At 50.5% G+C, this 17,886-nt stretch overlaps 1 protein-coding gene across 1 annotated transcript in view; it reads right to left on the bottom strand.

Moving 5' to 3' along the window:
- The window catches only part of TLE2 (transducin like enhancer of split 2), a 60,820-nt gene that overhangs the window by 20,489 nt on the left and 22,445 nt on the right, over positions 1–17,886 (bottom strand). Inside the window, exons 8-10 of the mRNA XM_015423322.1 lie at positions 8,139–8,155; positions 3,085–3,186; positions 1,134–1,178 (exon numbers count right to left, since the gene is read on the bottom strand). Coding sequence (XP_015278808.1) covers positions 1,134–1,178; positions 3,085–3,186; positions 8,139–8,155 — 164 coding nt within the window. The remainder of the gene's footprint in view (positions 1–1,133; positions 1,179–3,084; positions 3,187–8,138; positions 8,156–17,886) is intronic.

Below are 17,886 nucleotides of genomic sequence, written 5' to 3'. Positions count from 1 at the left end.
ATCTCCTTGAATGGGGTGCCTCTTTTTGTCTTCTTCCCTCTGACCTTCCGTCTCACTTTGTCCTCTCCCTCTCTTCACAGGGCCTTCCATGGAGACACGCATCTCTGCAGGTCTCTCCTGGAGAGACAATGCCCATATACTCCCACACAGATGATGCTGGACGAGCTGGCCATTTATGATGGGGAGAGTACTCTTTAGATTAGGCTTCCCTTTCTTCTTTTTACTGAAGCTGAGTGTGAATGGGATCTCCTTGAATAAATGTAAGTTTATCTCTTTTTATTTTTTTGCGCAATATATGCCTGGAGAGATTTAGTTACTGCTTCTGTGACTGGGCAGTATTAACCAAATACCTTGGACACTGAAAAACCTGAAAGAAAGGCTTGGATCCCGGAGGGGCTATGTGTCCATGTGTGTGTTTGTGTGGGGGGCTATCAAGGGTTACAGGCAGGGGTTGTTTCGTAGAAAAAGAGCTAGGGGAACTCATTAGCATAACTCATTAGCATATGCCACATCCCCTGACATCACCGGAAGTGTGTCATAAGGCCACACCCCCTGACATCACCGGAAGTGTGTCATAAGTCCACACATCCCGCCCCCAACGGTCCCGGCCGCCACCGCCAGCCTTGCAGCTCCACTGCCGAGCCCCATGAGGGGCCCGGAAGAAAAGTACTGGGATCGTTTAAATTTATTTTGCTGACATTTTTAAAAAAGTTTATGTAATTTCTCATATGACATGAACCTTAATGCCCCCCGTACCTCACCCGGGGGAACTGCGATCCCCCGCGATCCCCCCCGAAATGACCTCTGGTTACAGGGATGGCTTGCAATCCTACAAACAGAGCAGGGCTCATCCATCACGAGGTTCCACTTGCTTTTACAGGTGGCCCAGTCTTCCCAGGCCAGGATATCAAGGGTTAAATTCAGAGCAGGGGTGGAAAGAACAGACCAGAATTAACAGGGTTCCTGCACACTAGATAGGCACAACTCTGCCGCAAGAAAAGATGAATTTCTGCAACCTCTTTCGAAGATGCAGATTTACTGTGCATAATCTGTTCTGTGCTTTGCTCGCCCGGGGTGTGTGTGTGGGGGGGAGCACGCCGGTACAGCACGCAAGATAAATCCTCACCACATACCTCGTCAACGACCAGGTTGTAATCACTTCTCTCCCCATCGCTCTCCTGCAAGTGGGGAGGGGGGGAGAATAAAACAGAAACAGATGGAATTGTCGGGCAGGGCGAGATGACCCCCAAAGCCCCTTCTGAGCAAGCAATTAATCAGCCCCTCTGGATTTGGAAGCTGGGAATTCAGCGCAAGACGGCAGACATCGGAAGGAGGGGTGATGATTGCCAACTGACCGTAGGGGAAAAGAGCCCCAACTGTTTCATTTTGTCTGTTTCGTTCAGCGGGGGGGGAGGAGTAAACTTCTGGGCAAGTTGCCAGGCTTTGGGGCCGCTTGCCAGAATATGTTTGAATAAATCTGGAGTTGAAGTTTTTTGGGGGGGTTTTAAACACACCAAAAACCCCAATGTTTTAAAAGTTATTCCAAATAAATTCCCCGCTTTTCTCCACAAGAGCTTCCCAAAGTTTACAAGCCCTCGACACAGAATAAAAAATATATTAATTATAAAATCCCCCACTCTATATCTATATAATTTAAATGCAGCAAAAGAGAAAACAACTTGAAGCAAAAAGAGATTCCATAGGGGACACGCCAAAGGTGTGGTGTCACCACTGAGAAGGCCCCAATCCCATCAAAATAATGCCTAAATTCAGGAGCAATGAGTTTACTGATTGGAGTGCCCTTTATCCCTCTTGGTCCACAGGATGACCTGACGTGAATGGGCAACACTGTATTATTCCAAGACACTGAAAGGCTGGACAACACTTCCAATTACCATGTCAGATTACACAGGGAAGCCATTGAAATTCATAAACATAAACACAATTTCAACAGGAAAGAAGAGAGTTTAAAAATAGGGCATGATTTCCTGTCCTGAAAAACACAAAAGGCTCTACATCTCACAATAGCACTACAGATAAGAGTAGAATTTCAACAGCCAATCCACATACAAAAGAACCTCCTCAGGAAACCTCCTCAGGAAACAATCCATATACAAAAGAACCTCCTCAGGAAAGCTCCTCCATTAGCATGTTCATAGCCAGGGGAACTCCTACAAGAGAATGACTCAGCCCTACCCCACCTTCTGGAGTAGATATAAATTACCTGCCTACCGTTTTCTTCTCACCTTGACACAGAGAGTACTCCATCCTTCTGTGTTATACCTCTGAGGATGCCAGTCACAGTTCCTGGCAAAATGTCAGGTTCTACAATGCCATGCCACACAACCCGGAAAGTCTACAGCAACTACTGTATTATTTATTAAGCGTATTTTTATCCTGCCCTCGTCCATCCGACGAGCACAAGGTCTTCAAAGCGCACACCCTGCAAATCTTGCTGGTCTCTACGGTGCTTTTTTTTTTGTTTTGGTGGCCAAATCGTAGTTGACTTATGGCGACCCCGTAGGGTTTTCAAGGCAAAAGACTTTGAAAGGTGGTTTGCCATTGCCTACCCTCTGCATTGTGACCCTGGTATTCCTTGGAGGTCTCCCTTCCAAATACTAGCCAGGGCTGACCCTGCTTAGACTCCAAGATCTGTCGAGACCGGGCTCGCCTGGGCTATCTCAGGTGTTACTGGATTGGAATCTGTTACATGGGAGCAGGTTGTCCCTCGCCTCAAAGGTTCCTGGGAATTGTGGTTTGCTGAGGAGGTTTCTTACTCTTGAATAATCCACAGTGCTGCTTGTTTGCCTGGTCCCGGGATCACACTTTCCCACACACTGAATAATGCCCTTCCAATCCACTTTCAATCCACTTTGCAACTGGATTGTGAAATGGTAACATCCACTTGCAAACGGTCGCTGAAGTGCACTGAAAATCAGTTGGAAGTCCATTATTCACAGCATGTGTGAAAGTGCCTAAAATTGTCGCAGCCAAACTATCAAGATGGCAGCCAGGCGACCCACCGATGTGAGACTGGAAAGGCAGCCCAGTTCCCCATTGAGGCCCGCCGGCTGCTGCACTTACGTAATGCCCTGCTTCTTCTTTGGCCTCTGGCTTGCGCTTCCCCCCTGCGCTGTCCAGCTGTTCTTCCTCTTGGGGGCTCTCCGGAGGAGACGCAGAATTGCTCTTCCAGGGAAAAGAAAAAGAGGTCAGGACTGCGTTCAGAGAAAATCCCTGCAAAGTGGAACCATGCCCTAAAGGGTGGGACCCAAACCTCACTCGAGTTTGAGGAAGAAGGAGGAGGAGGAGGAGGAGATTGGATTTATACCCCGCCCTTCACTACCCAAAGGTGTCACAGAGCGGCTTACAATCTCCTTTCCCTTCCCCTCCCCACAACAGACGCCCTGTGAGGTAAAAGAAGAAGAGATTGGATTTATACCCCGCCCTTCACTACCCAAAGGTGTCACAGAGCGGCTTACAATCTCCTTTCCCTTCCCCTCCCCACAACAGACGCCCTGTGAGGTAAAAGAAGAAGAGATTGGATTTATACCCCGCCCTTCACTACCCAAAGGTGTCACAGAGCGGCTTACAATCTCCTTTCCCTTCCCCTCCCCACAACAGACGCCCTGTGAGGTAAAAGAAGAAGAGATTGGATTTATACCCCGCCCTTCACTACCCAAAGGTGTCACAGAGCGGCTTACAATCTCCTTTCCCTTCCCCTCCCCACAACAGACACCCGGTGAGCCAGGTGGGGCTGAGAGAGCTCTGGCAGAAACAGCTCTTTTTCAAGAACAGCTCTTATCAGAACTAGGGCTTGCCCAAGGTCATCCAGCAGGTGCAAGTGGAGGAGTGGGGAATCAAACCCGGTTCTCCCAGATTAGAGTCCGCGCACTTAACCACGACACCACTGCTGGCTCTGGATTGTGAACCTGGATTGTGACATGGTAAAATCCTACTGGGGTGGGAAGGAAACACTCACGGAGGACGTGTTCACACTGTCGTGAGGATGGAGTGAAGCAGAGGGACAGGGTGTAAGGGACCCGAGCCTTCACTGTAGGGTTGGCAGGTCCCCCTTGGCCACCAGTAGGGAATGGGGTTGTCAGCTCCTGAAAACTCCTGAAAATTGGGGGTTGGAGCATAGGGAGTGCCAGGCCCATAGCCACAGTGGGGCATCTCGGGGCTAGGCCCCCTGACTTCCCATCCAGCCCAGGGCTCCTGAGCGGCAGCAGGTGTGGGGAGGGAGTTGGGTATCCCTTTAATTCAATTAGCCAGTGCCCCCTAAGAAATTTAAATGCCCCCTCGACTTAAATATCCTGGCTACATGCCTGGGGAGTACAGGGACTGCAGTGGGGTACAGTGCCACAGAACCCATCCTCCAAAGCATCCGAGTTCTCCAGGGGAACTGATCTCTGTAGTCTGGAGATGAGCTGTAATTCCTGGGGATGTCCAGGTCGCACCTGGAGGCTGGCATCCCTATCTGGTTGTGGCATGGTTTCCAACTCCAGACTGGGAAATTCCTGGACGGCTGGGGGTGGGTGGGAGCTTCACAAGGATGTGGTGCCACGGAGTCCACCCCTCCAAAGCTGCTATTTCGTCCAAGGGAACTGATCCCTGGAGGCCAAACAACAGTTGTAATTCTGGGGGGACCACTGGTAACAGAATACCTGGGACAGGACCTGGTTGTGACTACCAAAGCCGGAATAAACCAGGCAAAATGACGATCCAACCAAAACGCAGAATTTGTGGACAGAATTCAGCTTTCCTTGGGGTGGGATTTGGACCGCAGGTGTTCGGGATGCAAGCAGGCATCTTGCCTGTGCCTCATCCTGCCGGCCCCTTTGCAGGTCTAAAAAACCATAGTAATATTTTCTTTTTAAAAAACATCGGAGCTCCGTCGAACAGCGGCAGCTTCTTGGAGACGGTCCCTAACGCACAAAGAATGTTTGCACAGTGGTTGGAATTAAAACAACAGTTGAAGAACTGCCGCTTGTGCAGGACTTGAAAGGAATTCTTCCCTCCCCCTTTGGGGAGATAATGAGGCATGACAGCAATGGAAAATCCCCATCAGCTGCTCGGGCTGTTTACTTCCACTGCCTTAACCTGCACGGTGCGGGAAAGAAAGGGGGGGGGAGGGGCAGCGAAACCCGGCTCTACAGAGCAATCCTAAACACAGTTAATGCTGATCGAGACCCGTCAACTCCAATGCACCTAAAAGGGTGTGACTCTGCTTAGGTTTGCATTCTGTGTGCATCCATAATTTACAACAGTCCCTGTTTAATCTGGGGCACGAGGCTCCAGCACCTGTTTTGCCTTGGGAGATTTGGGGAATTCCTTTTCAAAACATACGTGACAAGGGCTTCCCTTGAAGCTTCGAACATAGGGTTACCAGCTCCGGGTTGGGAAGTTCCTGGAGGTTTTGGGGGTGCAGCCTAAAGAGGACCTGTTCCATCACGGAGGGCATGGTTTGGGAAGGGGACGAACCCAGCGGGGTAGAATGCCATAGAGTCCACCCTCCAAAGCAGCCATTTTCTCCAGGGGGAACTGATCTCTGCCATCTGAAGAGCAGTAGTAATTCTGGGGGGCCTCCAGGCCCCACCTGGAGGCTGGCAACTACGTGTGTCCCAGGCAGAGGACTTCCCAAACAGGAAATGATGGCAGAGTCGTGATTGTGGTGCACATCCACACAAAAGGGACGTGCGTGTACACCAAAGTGCTTTGTACACGGCAGCTAAACTAGGTTCATCTTTAACCCTTGGGACTGAGTTAGTGTGAGCCAGCTCACGTTTTTTTAGCCTCTGGCTCACACATTTTTGTCTTAGCTCAGGAAGGATAGCTCCAAAGCAAACTAATTTATGCAGCTCGCTCACAACTTAATGCCAGTTGCTCACAAAGTAGAATTTTTTGCTCACAAGACTCCATAGCTTAGAGGGAGCCTTGCTTGGGACACTACAAAGTTTGAGTCCAGTCAGGCACCTTTAAGACCAACAACGCTTAATGCTGGTATAAGCTCTTGCGCACACGAAAGCTTATACGCAGAATTATAATTCCGTTGGTCTTAAAGGTGCCCGACTGGACTCTAACTTTGTTCTGTTGCTTCAGACGAACAGAGTCGACCGCTTGAATCTACCTTGGATAGGACATAAAACTATTGCAATTTTCTTTTTCCTTTGGGTAGATCCTGAGCCAGAACAGCACCCCTTTGGCTTCTGGACCTGTGCCCAGCGGCAGAGTTATTGCTCAGCCAGGCAGAGAAGAGAGGCATTTAACAATTGGCAGTGACAAAAAACGGGGAGAGTGATCGGCAGCGCCACAGACACAGAGTGCTCCTGTAACTTGGGGGTGGGGTGGACTAAGACCACTCTGTTGCTCATTTCGTTTTAATGTTATAAAACCTGCCGCATGTTCGAAATGCATCTCAGGCGGGCCAAACCACCACACGGGGGTCCTCCCGGAGAGGGGGCCTCTTTAAAGGGAGGGGGGGTTGCCAACTTGTCCCTCCAGCCGTCCCTTTAATATCACTTTGATCTGCAAGCAGTTCTCAGGCGATGTCAACTACATGCCACGGAAAGCGCCAGCTGCCCATTTCTGCATGGGGAAAAGCCTTTATTAAAAGGGCAGGACATTTCCCTCCCTGCCAGCAGCCCTAGAGCCCCGACTTGTTTCGTCTCCTGGCTGGTCACCCCCAGCCATTCTTTTCTAGGCCAGGAAACTTACCTGGCCCCCTTGGACTGACCGCTTCGCCAGTCTCATCCTTCCTTATTCACCGGCAACTCTCACCCATCCTAATCAGGGGTGTGTTTTACGTTGCCGTTTCTGTGGGGTCTCAGGAGGACCCAGTTTCAAAACGCACACAGCTTCTACGGAGAAAGGGCCGTCAACCCACAGCCGACTGATGGCAACCCCAACAAAGGGCTTTGTTGGGTGTTACAAGTTAAAACACTTCAGTATTTACTGGGTTAATGATGTTTGTTAAGTCACATGTTTGGTTACATCTATTTAGACAATAGGATGCCCAGGAACTTTGGAGCTAGTTTGTTACTCTGATTGGAAACTAAGGTGTCAAGTATTAGCCTTTTATGGCTTCTCTTCCCTCTTTGTGTTTCTTTGTTCTGACTGAGAAGAAGACGCCATGCCATTCCCGTTTTACCTTTTAGCTGTAAGGAAGTAGCCATTTTAGCTCTTTGTTATTTTATATCCCGTGTACCTTTTTCCCATGTTAGGTTTATAGTAAACTTTTATATTCTCTTAAACACACCATGGACTCAGTCTCTTTAATACTCTGCTGATTTACTTTAAACAAGAATCCCAACAAGGGGCTTTCTAGGCACGTGAGAAGCAGAGGTGGTTGGCCGTTGCCTTCCTTTGCAAATTCAGGTGGGCCGCCGTGTTGGTCAGAAGCAGCAGAACAAAGTCTGAGTCCGGCGGCACCTTTGAGGACAATGAAAGCTTCTACCCAGAATAAAACTTGGTTGGTCTTAAAGGTGCCACTGAACTTCAACTTTGTTCAGCTTCCCCTGCAGAGCCTTCCTTGGTGGTCTCCTATCCAAGTACTGACCTTGCTTAGCTTCCGAGTTATGGAGACCCCAGCTAGGGGCTTTCAAAGCAAGTGAGAAGCAGAGGTGGTTGGCCATTCCCTCCCTCTGCAGAGCCTTCCTTGGTGGTCTCCCACTCAAGTACTGACCTTGCTTAGCTTCCGAGCTATGGAGACCCCAGCAAGGGGCTTTCAAGGCCAGTCAGAAGCAGAGGTGGTTGGCCATTCCTTTCCTCTGCAGAGCCTTCCTTGGTGGTCTCCCTTCCAAGTACCGACCCTGCTTAGTTTCCAAGAACTGACGAGATCAGGCTATACCCACCAAGTTTCTAGCCTTTTGCAAAGACAGAATTAAAAGCACTGAGGGCGACATCTGGTGTGATCTCAGGGCGCGGAGGCACTGGGAGAAATGTTCTCTGGTGAACAAGTGCAGGACTCAAGTACCCTGTCTGGATTTCTGTTCCTCCCTAGGATGAGGGAAGTCTTACACATTCGAATCAGCTGTTCCAACATTGTGGAATCCAGCTCCCCCCCCCCCGCTGCAGAGTTTGGGATGCCTGCTGCACACCAATGTCACCTGCACCTTTGTGTCTGTGCAATGAAAACTTACCCGGCTTGAGGGGGGTTCTGGGATGTGCACCCCAGCAGCGAGACACCCCAAAGGTCCAGGAACAAATAAAGGAAAGAAAGATTTAATTAGACTTCTGCATGGGAACATCCCTGCAACACTAAAAACTAAATGAAATTGCTGAGCAGTCGGGTTAGAACAGATAAAAGGAAGTCCTTCTTTATCCAAAGAGTGATCAACACGTGGAATTCACTGCCACGGGAGGTAGTGGCGGCTACAAGCATGGACGGCTTCAAGAGGGAATTGGATAAGCATATGGAGCAGAGGTCCATCAGCGGCTATTAGCCACAAGGTATAGTTAGGAACTCTGGGGCAAGGGATGCTCTGTATTCTTGGTGCTTGGGGGGGGGGCAACAGTGGGAGGGCTCCTAGTCTCCTGGTCCCACTGCTGGACCTCCTGGTGGCACCTGGTATTTTTGGCCACTGTGTGACACAGAGTGTTGGACTGGATGGGCCACTGGCCTGATCCAACATTGGCTTCTCTTATGTTCTTATCCCTCTGTGAGACCCAGAGGGGCTTGACTGAGGCTGTCCCTAGAAAGTCTGCGCCAGCAGTAGGATCTGAACTGCGGAGCAGTTGGTACACAGCTCATCTTTTTAACTGCTGGGCCACTCTACCTCCCTATTTTTCAAAAAAGAAGAAGAGATTGGATTTGTACCCCACCCTTCACTACCCAAAGGAGCCTCAGGGCGGCTTAGAGCCCCCTTTCCCTTCCCCTCCCGACAAGGGACACCTTGTGAGGTGGGTGGGGCTGGAGAGAGCTCTTTTGAGGACTGCTCTTGAGAGAACAGCTCTGAGAGAACTTGTGGCTGACCCAAGGTCACCTGGTTAGCTGCATGTGGACGAATGGGGAATCAAACCCGGTTCTCCATATCAGAGTTTGCCGCTCTTGACTCGCTGCTCTCAGCTGCCCTGAGCCTGCTTCGGCAGGGAGGGCGGGGCATAAATCGAATAAGTAAACAAATAAACCCCTAGGTAAAGGTAAAGGTTCCCTTGCTCGAAAGCCAGTCGAATCCGACTCTAGGGTTGCGGTGCTCATCTCCGTTCCAAAGCCGAAGAGCCAGCGCTATCCGAAGACGTTTCCGTGGTCATGTGGCCGGCATGACTAAACACCAAGGCGCACGGAACGCTGTTACCTTCCCACCGAAGTGGTCCCTATTGATCTACCTGCAATTTCTTGCTTTCGAACTGCTAGGTTGGCAGGAGCTGGAACTAGAGACGGGAGCTCACTCCATCATGCGGCAACCCGGGTCTCGAACTACTGAACTACTGACCTTCCACAGCCTGCAGTTCAGCGTCTTAACCACTTGAGCCACTGCAGCTCCAAAAATAAACCCCTACATCAAACCAAAAGATGCAGAACTAAATTTTCCAGAGTGAATTAACCACATGCAGGAGGCAGCTATCAATAAACATGTATCATATTATATAAAAATTCATATTATTTTTGTTAAAAACCCACTTTTCTAATGCTAAGGTTGTACCACCATTCTCTAAAAGATAAGAAATGGTCACCGATATGTCCGAATGTTTGGATTTTTCTATTTCCATGACTGTCATGTTAATTTTGTAATCTCGGGGGGGGGGGGGGGCACCCCACCCTGCATTCCCTGCCTTTCTCCCAGGCATTACAGGGAACGGATTACATTTTATTGCATAAACTTAATACATGACATGGAAAGTGGTCTCTTCCGCCTTCCCCTTGTTGAAGCCAATGAGGGAAATCACAGCTGTGATTGACAGGCATGGGAAGGAGGAGAGAACGTTTTGCTCCCTTATTTCTGGAAGCCACTTCTTCCTCACTTGCCCTCGTTTGCACCAGTTCTCTTTTTTTAGATTTCTGTCTGGTTCCTGATTGCTACAGTCCTGGTCCTCTTGCATTGCTTGTGGGCTGTGACTTTCTCAACTCACTAATCGGCATTAGGGTTGCCAGCTGCAGGTTGGGAAATACCTGGAGATCTGGGGGTGGAGCCTGAGGAGGGCGGGGCTTGGGGTGGGGAGGGACCTCAGTGGGGTAGAATGCCATAGAGTCCACCTTCTAAAGCAGCTGTTTTCTCCAGGTGAACTGATTCCTGTCGCCTGGAGAGCAGGTGTAACCCCAGAAGAACTCCAGCTACTACCTGGAGGGCAGCATCCCTAATCCGCGTGGAGTGCCCAATCAGAAAGGCGTACTTCCACACATCCTAAATAATGCACTTTCAATCCACTTCAGCGACCGTTTGCACGTGGATTTTGCCGCTTCGCACAGTAAAATCCAGTTGCAAAGTGCATTGAAAGTGGACTGGAAGTTCGTTATTTAGTGTGTGTGAAAGCAACCTTTAAGAAAAATCATTTCTAAAGGCAAGTAATTCAAGGTGGACATATCTCATGCCTGCTTGTGATTTTCCAAATTATTTCAGAAAATAGGGTTAATGTAATAACAAGTGAGCCTCCCTCCCTCTCTTGTTAAAAAGGTCCGTGTTTACCAATCTATCCGTGAGGCTGAATCTGTCTGTAAGGCAGAAAAACAGAAACATCTGTAGATTTTCAATACAGGAAAATCAATGGTGCACCACAAATCGAAAGCAGCCAAGGAGGGTGGCATTACCTAGTGGTTGGAGGCAGGGTTGCCAACTCCCACTTGGGAAATACCTGGAGACAGGCCCGGAGCTACCGCGGGGCCCGCGGGGCCCGGCCCCCTAGTGGTCTTTATGGGCCTCCCTCTCTGAGCCTTGGAGAGAGCGGCACAAGCAGCAGCAGAGGCGGCGAGGCTGGGCTGAGAGATGCTTGCTTCCTGGCCCACCAGCAGCAGGTAAGCCCAGCCAGGCAAGGCGGCAAGCGGGTGCCTTGTCTGGCCCTGGCCAGGTATGCCTGGCTGTGCTCCTGCGCACCAACGTGCCCACACGCTGCACCTTCGTGGCCAGCCCAGCCACTGCAAACCTCGTCTCTCCCAGCCCCGGGAGGGAGCCGAGGGTGGAGGTCAGGCTGCCCCGGTGCGGTGACACGGGAAGGGGCACGGGGTTCCTCAGGAGGGAGCCACACGCTCCACGGTGAAGGGCTGCCCTTGCTGGGAGGGAAGCTGCCCCCCAATTTAATTAGTTGGCGGCCCCCCAAGGCCCTGTCACAAAAAAGTCCCTAGCGACTGGGCTGCCTGGAGATTTGGAGGACGGAGCCTGGGGAGGGTGGGATTTGGGGAGGGGGAGGGCCTAGAGCCCACCCTCCAAAGTAGCCCTCTTTTCCCCAAGGGGGATCTGATCTCTGTCGTCTGGAGAGGTAATCCTGGGAGATCTCCAGCCACCGCCTGCGGGGCAAACGTTTCTCTGGTGGGGCTGCCATTTTTTCTCTGCCTGTACACAACTGGCAGGAAGCAGAGAGGAAAGGGGACGCCCCAGGTTTCATTTACATATTGCGTGTTTACATATTGCGTGTTTACATCTCTAAAGAAGCACCTCAGGTGTTTTGCTTCTTTTTTTTTTTTAGAGTGTGCAGAGCTGCCAGGAAAGGGAGCGGACGTCCCTTCCCAAAGAGAGGAAATCAACTCTGTGTGTGTGTGTGTGTGTGTGTGTGTGTGTGTGTGTGTGTGAGAGAGAGAGAGAGAGAGAGAGAGACTCTCTCCATGCCTCCAGCTGGAAAAGGAGGAGGTGTGCAATGTTCCCTCTAAGCTGTGGAGTCTTGTGAGCAAAAATCCTACTTTGTGAGCTATGGGCATTAAAGTTGTGAGAGAGCCATTAGGTTGCTGCATAAATTAGTTTGCTTTGAGGCCATCCTTCCTGAGCTAAGGCAAAAATCTGTGAGCCGGAGGCTAAAAAACTGTGAGCTAGCTCACACCAACTCAGCTTAGAGGGAACACTGTGGGTCTGGTTCTGCAACTGGCAGCAGAAGGAGAAGCGTAGGACACTGCCCGGTGAGCTGCCCCAGCGCTACAGCCAAGCCCAAGCCCAGCGTCTTTTAAAAAGTCTTAAAAAAAATAATAAGGTCAGGCGTGGGAAAGTAAAAGCAGCTACCGGTAGGGATTCTCACATCTGCTCTCCACTCTTCTTTCTGTGGCAAGGGAACATGCACCTTTTTAAAAAGGCTTTTAAAAAAAAGTTTTAAAAAGGTTTTTAAGGGGAAATCTTGTGGGGCTGTGCCTTTAAGAAATGGGGCAGAGCCCCGAATAGCCCCACCGTAGCGACGGGCCTGCTTCTGGGAGCCCATCCTGGACTTCTGCCCAGGATCCCAGAGGGCCGGTGTTCCCTCCCTGAATGGTTAGGCGACACAGAGACAGGTCACCTGTACAGGCCGTAGGGCTCCCAGCTCTGGGCTGAGAAACTCCTGGGGGATTTGGGTGTGAAGCCTCCGGAGGACAGGGTTTGGGAAGGGGGAGGGAGCTCAGTGTAGTACCGTGTGCCGTAGGATCCGGCCCGCAAAGCAGTCCTTTTCTCCAGGAGAACGGATCAGCTGCAATTCTGAGAGATCTCCAGACCCCAGCAGGAGGCTGGCAACTCCTTGCCCATGAGAAATCCAGGTTATGGAAACGAGTGAAACCCGACGGAAATTAAAAGATGGGAGGCGTGCACAGAGCAGCAATTATTTCAGCTGTCTATTTCCATTCTCCCTTTTCTCTTACCCTGTCAGCTGAAATGTGTGTGAATGGGGGGGAGGGGGGGACTCGTATTTAACTGTCCGGGTTCAAGACTTGAGGGGGGGGGACACACACAAACAATCTCTGCCTGGGGGGGGGGACACGACTTCTCCTTGCAGGTTAATTGCACAGCTGCAGAGACAAGCGCTGAGGGGCCAGGGCCCCATTCCGCCTTCCTCCCTCGCAGGCAAGCGTTGCCCTTGTTTGGGAAGCCGGCCTCCGCGACTCCTGGCACCAGCAGAGGAGGTCAGGGGAAAAGATGTTTTCTGTGATCCTCCCGACAATTTTTGAGTGGTGGTTAACAGCAGGGGTTGCGCAGCAACGGGCAGACAATAGAACAATTAATTGGCATGGCGTGCATAATTAGCCGGCAATTTGCATGCTATGCAAATTAGGTGACACGAATCTGCAAAAATTTTAATATGGCACATCTTAATACCTAGGGCGTCTGTGCTCAAACCGCCTGTTCTGTCGGAAAACCTCAGAACTTAATTTCCCGAAAATTCCAGTTCTCGGTTTTTAAAAACTGAAGTTTCCAGGCCTTGTGTGACGAATATGATATGCTTAAAATGTGTGAGCAATGTCTGGCGAAATGCAGAGGCCGGAGGGGATGTAGGATAAGATTTCTAGGGGTCAAAATGCAGACCCCAAGTAGCCTGAACAGCTTACTGGCCCTCCCCTGGACAAATAGTATTCAAATGTACAAGAGAAGTGGTCCAAAGGGCTCCCTAAGTATGCTCCCGCCTTCCAGCATAATTTCTGGGTCATGAGTGGAAAGACGCAAAGGTGACTGACAAGGACTTATCAGACCTATTGAAGGTAACCTGGATACACAAGCCGGCCTTGCCAATAAACCCACAAACCTTGCCAGCTTCAAAGGGGTCGCCAAACTCTCTCCCAGGGGTCATTTCCCCACTCCGATTGTGGCTTCAGCATGGCGGAACAACCTCACCCGCAGCAGTCGAACAGCATGGGAGTCTCTGCCTGATTGTGCACTGCTGGCTCTCCAGTCCGCCCACATGGGTTTTCCTTTGCACACACACACACACACACAGCCCATGGGGCCTTGCAGTGAGGACACACCCACTTGGAGCATACCTGCTGCTGTCCTTTCTACGGTTTGTATCTCTGGTAGCTGGCATTACATTTTATGGCTCACATGGCCTGGCTGACAGAGTGACATTTAAGTCCGATCTGGCCCTCGTAACAAATGAATTCGACGCCTCTGCTCTATGGCATTGTACCCTGCTGAGCTCCCATTCCCACCCAAACCCCGTCCTCCCCTGGCTCCACCCCACCCATCTCCAGGTATTTCCCATGTGGGAACCCTAAGGAGCCCCCCCCACAACTAGAGTTGCCAGCCCTGGGTTGGGAAATCATAGAATCATAGAGTTGGAAGGGACCTCCGGGGTCATCTAGTCCAGCCCCTTGGACAAGACAGGAAATTCACAAACACCTCCCCTTCCACACACGTAGTGACCCCTGTTCCACCCCCAGAAGATGACAAAAAAACCTCCAGGATTGCTTCCTGACCCCAAAGTGGCAATCAACATTTCCCTGGGCGTGTAAAAAAGGGCCACGAGAACTAAGCACTGAGGAAACTCTGCCTGCCTTTCCTCTCATCATCTGCCTAAGTTCACAGAATCCGCATTGCTGTCAGATGGCCATCTAGCCTCTGCTTGAAAATCTCCAAAGAAGGAGAGCCCACCACCTCCCGAGGAAGCCTGTCCCACTGAGGAACCGCTCTAACTGTCAGGAAGTTCTTCCTAATGTTTAGCCAAAAACTCTCCTGATTTAATTTCAACCCGTTGGTTCTGGTCGGACCTTCTGGGGCAACAGAAAACAACTCCACACCTTCCTCTAGATGGCAGCCCTTCAAGTACTTGAAGATGGTTATCATATCACCTCTCAGTTGTCTCCTCTCCAGGCTAAACATACCCAGCTCCTTCAACCTTTCCTCATACCACTTGGTCTCCAGACCCCTCATCCTCTTCGTTGCTCTCCTCTGGACACGTTCCAGCTTGTCTATATATTTTTTTAAATTGTGGTGCCCGAAACTGAACAGACAAAACTGAGGTCTAACCAGAGCAAAGTGATACCATCACTTTGTGTGATCTGGACACTATACTTTTGTTGATACAGCCCAAAATCACATTTGTCTTTTTAGCAACCGCATCACACTGCTGACTCATGTTCAGTGAATGGTCTGCTAAGACCCCTAGATCCTTTTCGCACATACTACTGCCAAGACAAGTCTCCCCCAACCTATAATTATGCATTTGATTTTTTTTCCTACCTAAATGCAGAACTTTACATTTATTCCCATTGAAATTCATTAAATTTATTTTAGCCCCGTTTTCCCAGCCTCTCAAGATCATCCTGTATCCTGACTCTGTCTTCTACTGTATTTGCTACCCCTCCCAGTTTAATAAGCATTCCCTCTATCCCTTCATCTAAATCCAAATCCCTACAGAGTTGGGGGATGGAGCCTTGGGAGGGTGGGGTTTGGGGAGGGGCGGGTCCTCAGTGGGGTATAATGCCACACAGTCCGCCCTCCAAGCAGCCACTTTCTCCAAGGGAGCGGATCTCTGTGATCTGGCAATCAGTTGTGATTCCAGGAGATTGCCTACTTCTAGCCCCATCCCCCGGGATCTGCCTCAGCCTTGCTCTGCTGTATCCTGCCAACCACCCTGGGGCAGATGGCAGATTGCGGCAGCGCCCGGCTTTGCCAGGGCACGATGGGGCCAGGTCATTTTGGCTGCAAGGAGACAATACTGCTGCTTTCTTCTGGCTCCAGCAGCCGCACTCCAGTCCACCGGGGAAGCACATCAGCACCAGCGTTCCCTCTAAGCTGAGTTTGTGTGAGCCGGCTCACAGTTTTTTAGCCTCTGGCTCACACATTTTTGTCTTAGCTCAGGAAGGAGGGCTCCAGAGCAAACTAATTTATGCAGTAGCCAATCGCTCACTCACAACTTTCATGCCAGCAGCTCACAAAGCAGAATTTTTGCTCACAAGACTCCACAGCTTAGAGGGAGCATTGATCAGCACCCAGCTTTGCCCAACTATCCCGGGCATGTCTGGGGCAAGCAAGGCAGTACCCCCTTTCCTGGGGTCTTCAGCCCTCCCTCAGGTGAGTGGGGTATGGTGGGGCCCTTTCCCAGGTCAATTCTGGCCTCCCGCTCTGCCCCCCCTTGGCTTCACTTATGTGGCAGGTGGTGGATGATGTCAGTTCCTTTGCATAAGAAAGCTCCCTGCAACTAGAAAATCAGCACAGTCATCTTGGTTGATTTTGCTGCTTTTCTCCTTGCGGGGAGCTTTTTAATTAAGGGAGGGCTCCAAAACTACGGTCCCCTCTCTGCAATCTGCAGTGGTGCAGCCAATTCCACATGGGAAGAGCAAACAAGAACTCTAGTAGTCCCAGGAGGAGAGGTCACCATCCAAGCCACGGCCATTGCCAGCACGCTGACAGACCGGCCCCTCCCTGCTCCTAGGATGTGCCCGCCGCCACTCTGTTCAGAAGTAATGCCCTGAGGGCCGGACGATGATGAGCTTTCTTTAACTGGCTGCAAAATGGCGGGAGAAGGACCAGGGAGGAGAATGATTTATTATGTTAAGATCATAGCCCCGCTTGCCTAGTCTTGATGCAGAAACACAAATGGCGGAATGCACGGACACAAACACACACAAACTGATCATTAAACAAAACCTACCAGCACAATCACACAGCTAAAAACCCCAACAAAGTCCAAAATAGCTCTAAAGCAAAAGTGAGCCAGTGTTTCAGCCAGACAGCCCCATCTGAGTCTGCGTGGAGATCCAGAGGTGTCCTTCTCCCCAACGTCCGCTTTTAATGGCTATGCTTACTCATGAAGCTGCCATAATCAGACTGTCGGTCCACCAAGGTCAGTATTGCCTACTCAGACTGGCAGCAGCTCTCCAGTGTCTCAGGCAAAGGCCTTTCGCCTCACCTCCTGCCTGGGAGGAGGAGGAGGAGGAGGAGGAGGAAGAGGAAGAGGAAGAGGAAGAAAAGGAAGAAGAGAAAGAAGAGGAAGAGGAAGAAGAAGAAGAAGAAGAAGAAGAAGAAGAAGAGATTGGATTTATACCCCGCCCTTCACTTGGAGTCTCAGAGTGGCTTACAAACTCCTTCTCCTCCCCACAACAGACACCCTGTGAGGTGGGTGGGGCTGAGAGAACTCTGACACAAACTGCTCTTTCAGGAACAGCTGTGCCAGAGCACTGACCCAAGGTCACATCACCAGGTGCAAGTGCAGGAGTGGGGAATCAAACCCGGTTCTCCCAGATTAGAGTCCGCACACTTAACCACTACACCAAACTGGAGATGATGGGGATTGTACCTGGGACCTTCTGCATGCAAAGCAGAGGCTTTACCATTGAGCCATATCCCTCTACTGCAGTTCAAATCACTAGTCTCTCTAGGTCAGTATTATCTACTCAGACTCTCCAGGGTCTCAGACTGAGGTCTTACACAGCACCTCTCAACTTTTAAGAAAAAGAAGAAGAGATTGGATTTATACCTCGCCCTTCACTACCCAAAGGTGTCTCAGAGCGGCTTACAAACTCCTTTTCCCTTCCCCTCCCCACAACAGACACCCTGTGAGGTAGGCGGGGCTGAGAGAGCTCTGACAGAAACTGCTCTTTTTCAAGGACTCAGAACTCATCTCAGAACTACGGCTTGCCCAAGGTCATCCAAGCAGGTGCAAGTGGAGGAGTGGGGAATCAAACCCAGTTCTCCCAGATTAGAGTCCGTGCACTTAACCACTACACCAAACTGGCTCTGAGATGCCAGGGATTGAACCTGGGACCTTCTGCTCTACCACTGAGCCACAGCCCCTCCTGTGCAGTCTGGAGGACTTGCTTCCCCGAAAGGCAGTTAGCTTTAGCTTGCCTACCTCAGTTCTAAAACACAACGACCGCAAAAGCTCCAAAATTATCCCAAAAAGCAGCAGAGTGCTGGAAAAAAACCCCAGCAGCCTATATATTTGGTACTTCTAGTGTGTCATCGGGTCTAATTTGAGAACACGTAAGATTGAGCTGTCGCTCTTGCTGACTCCCGCTTGTCTTTCTGAGAGCAGCAAATGTTTTTTTTACTTTGAAAGGTTAAGGTT

Source organism: Gekko japonicus, unplaced genomic scaffold (genome assembly GCF_001447785.1).
Source record: "Gekko japonicus isolate JY-2015 unplaced genomic scaffold, Gekko_japonicus_V1.1 scaffold1449, whole genome shotgun sequence".
Lineage (NCBI taxonomy): Eukaryota > Metazoa > Chordata > Lepidosauria > Squamata > Gekkonidae > Gekko > Gekko japonicus.
This window is presented reverse-complemented; position numbering and strand designations above follow the sequence as displayed.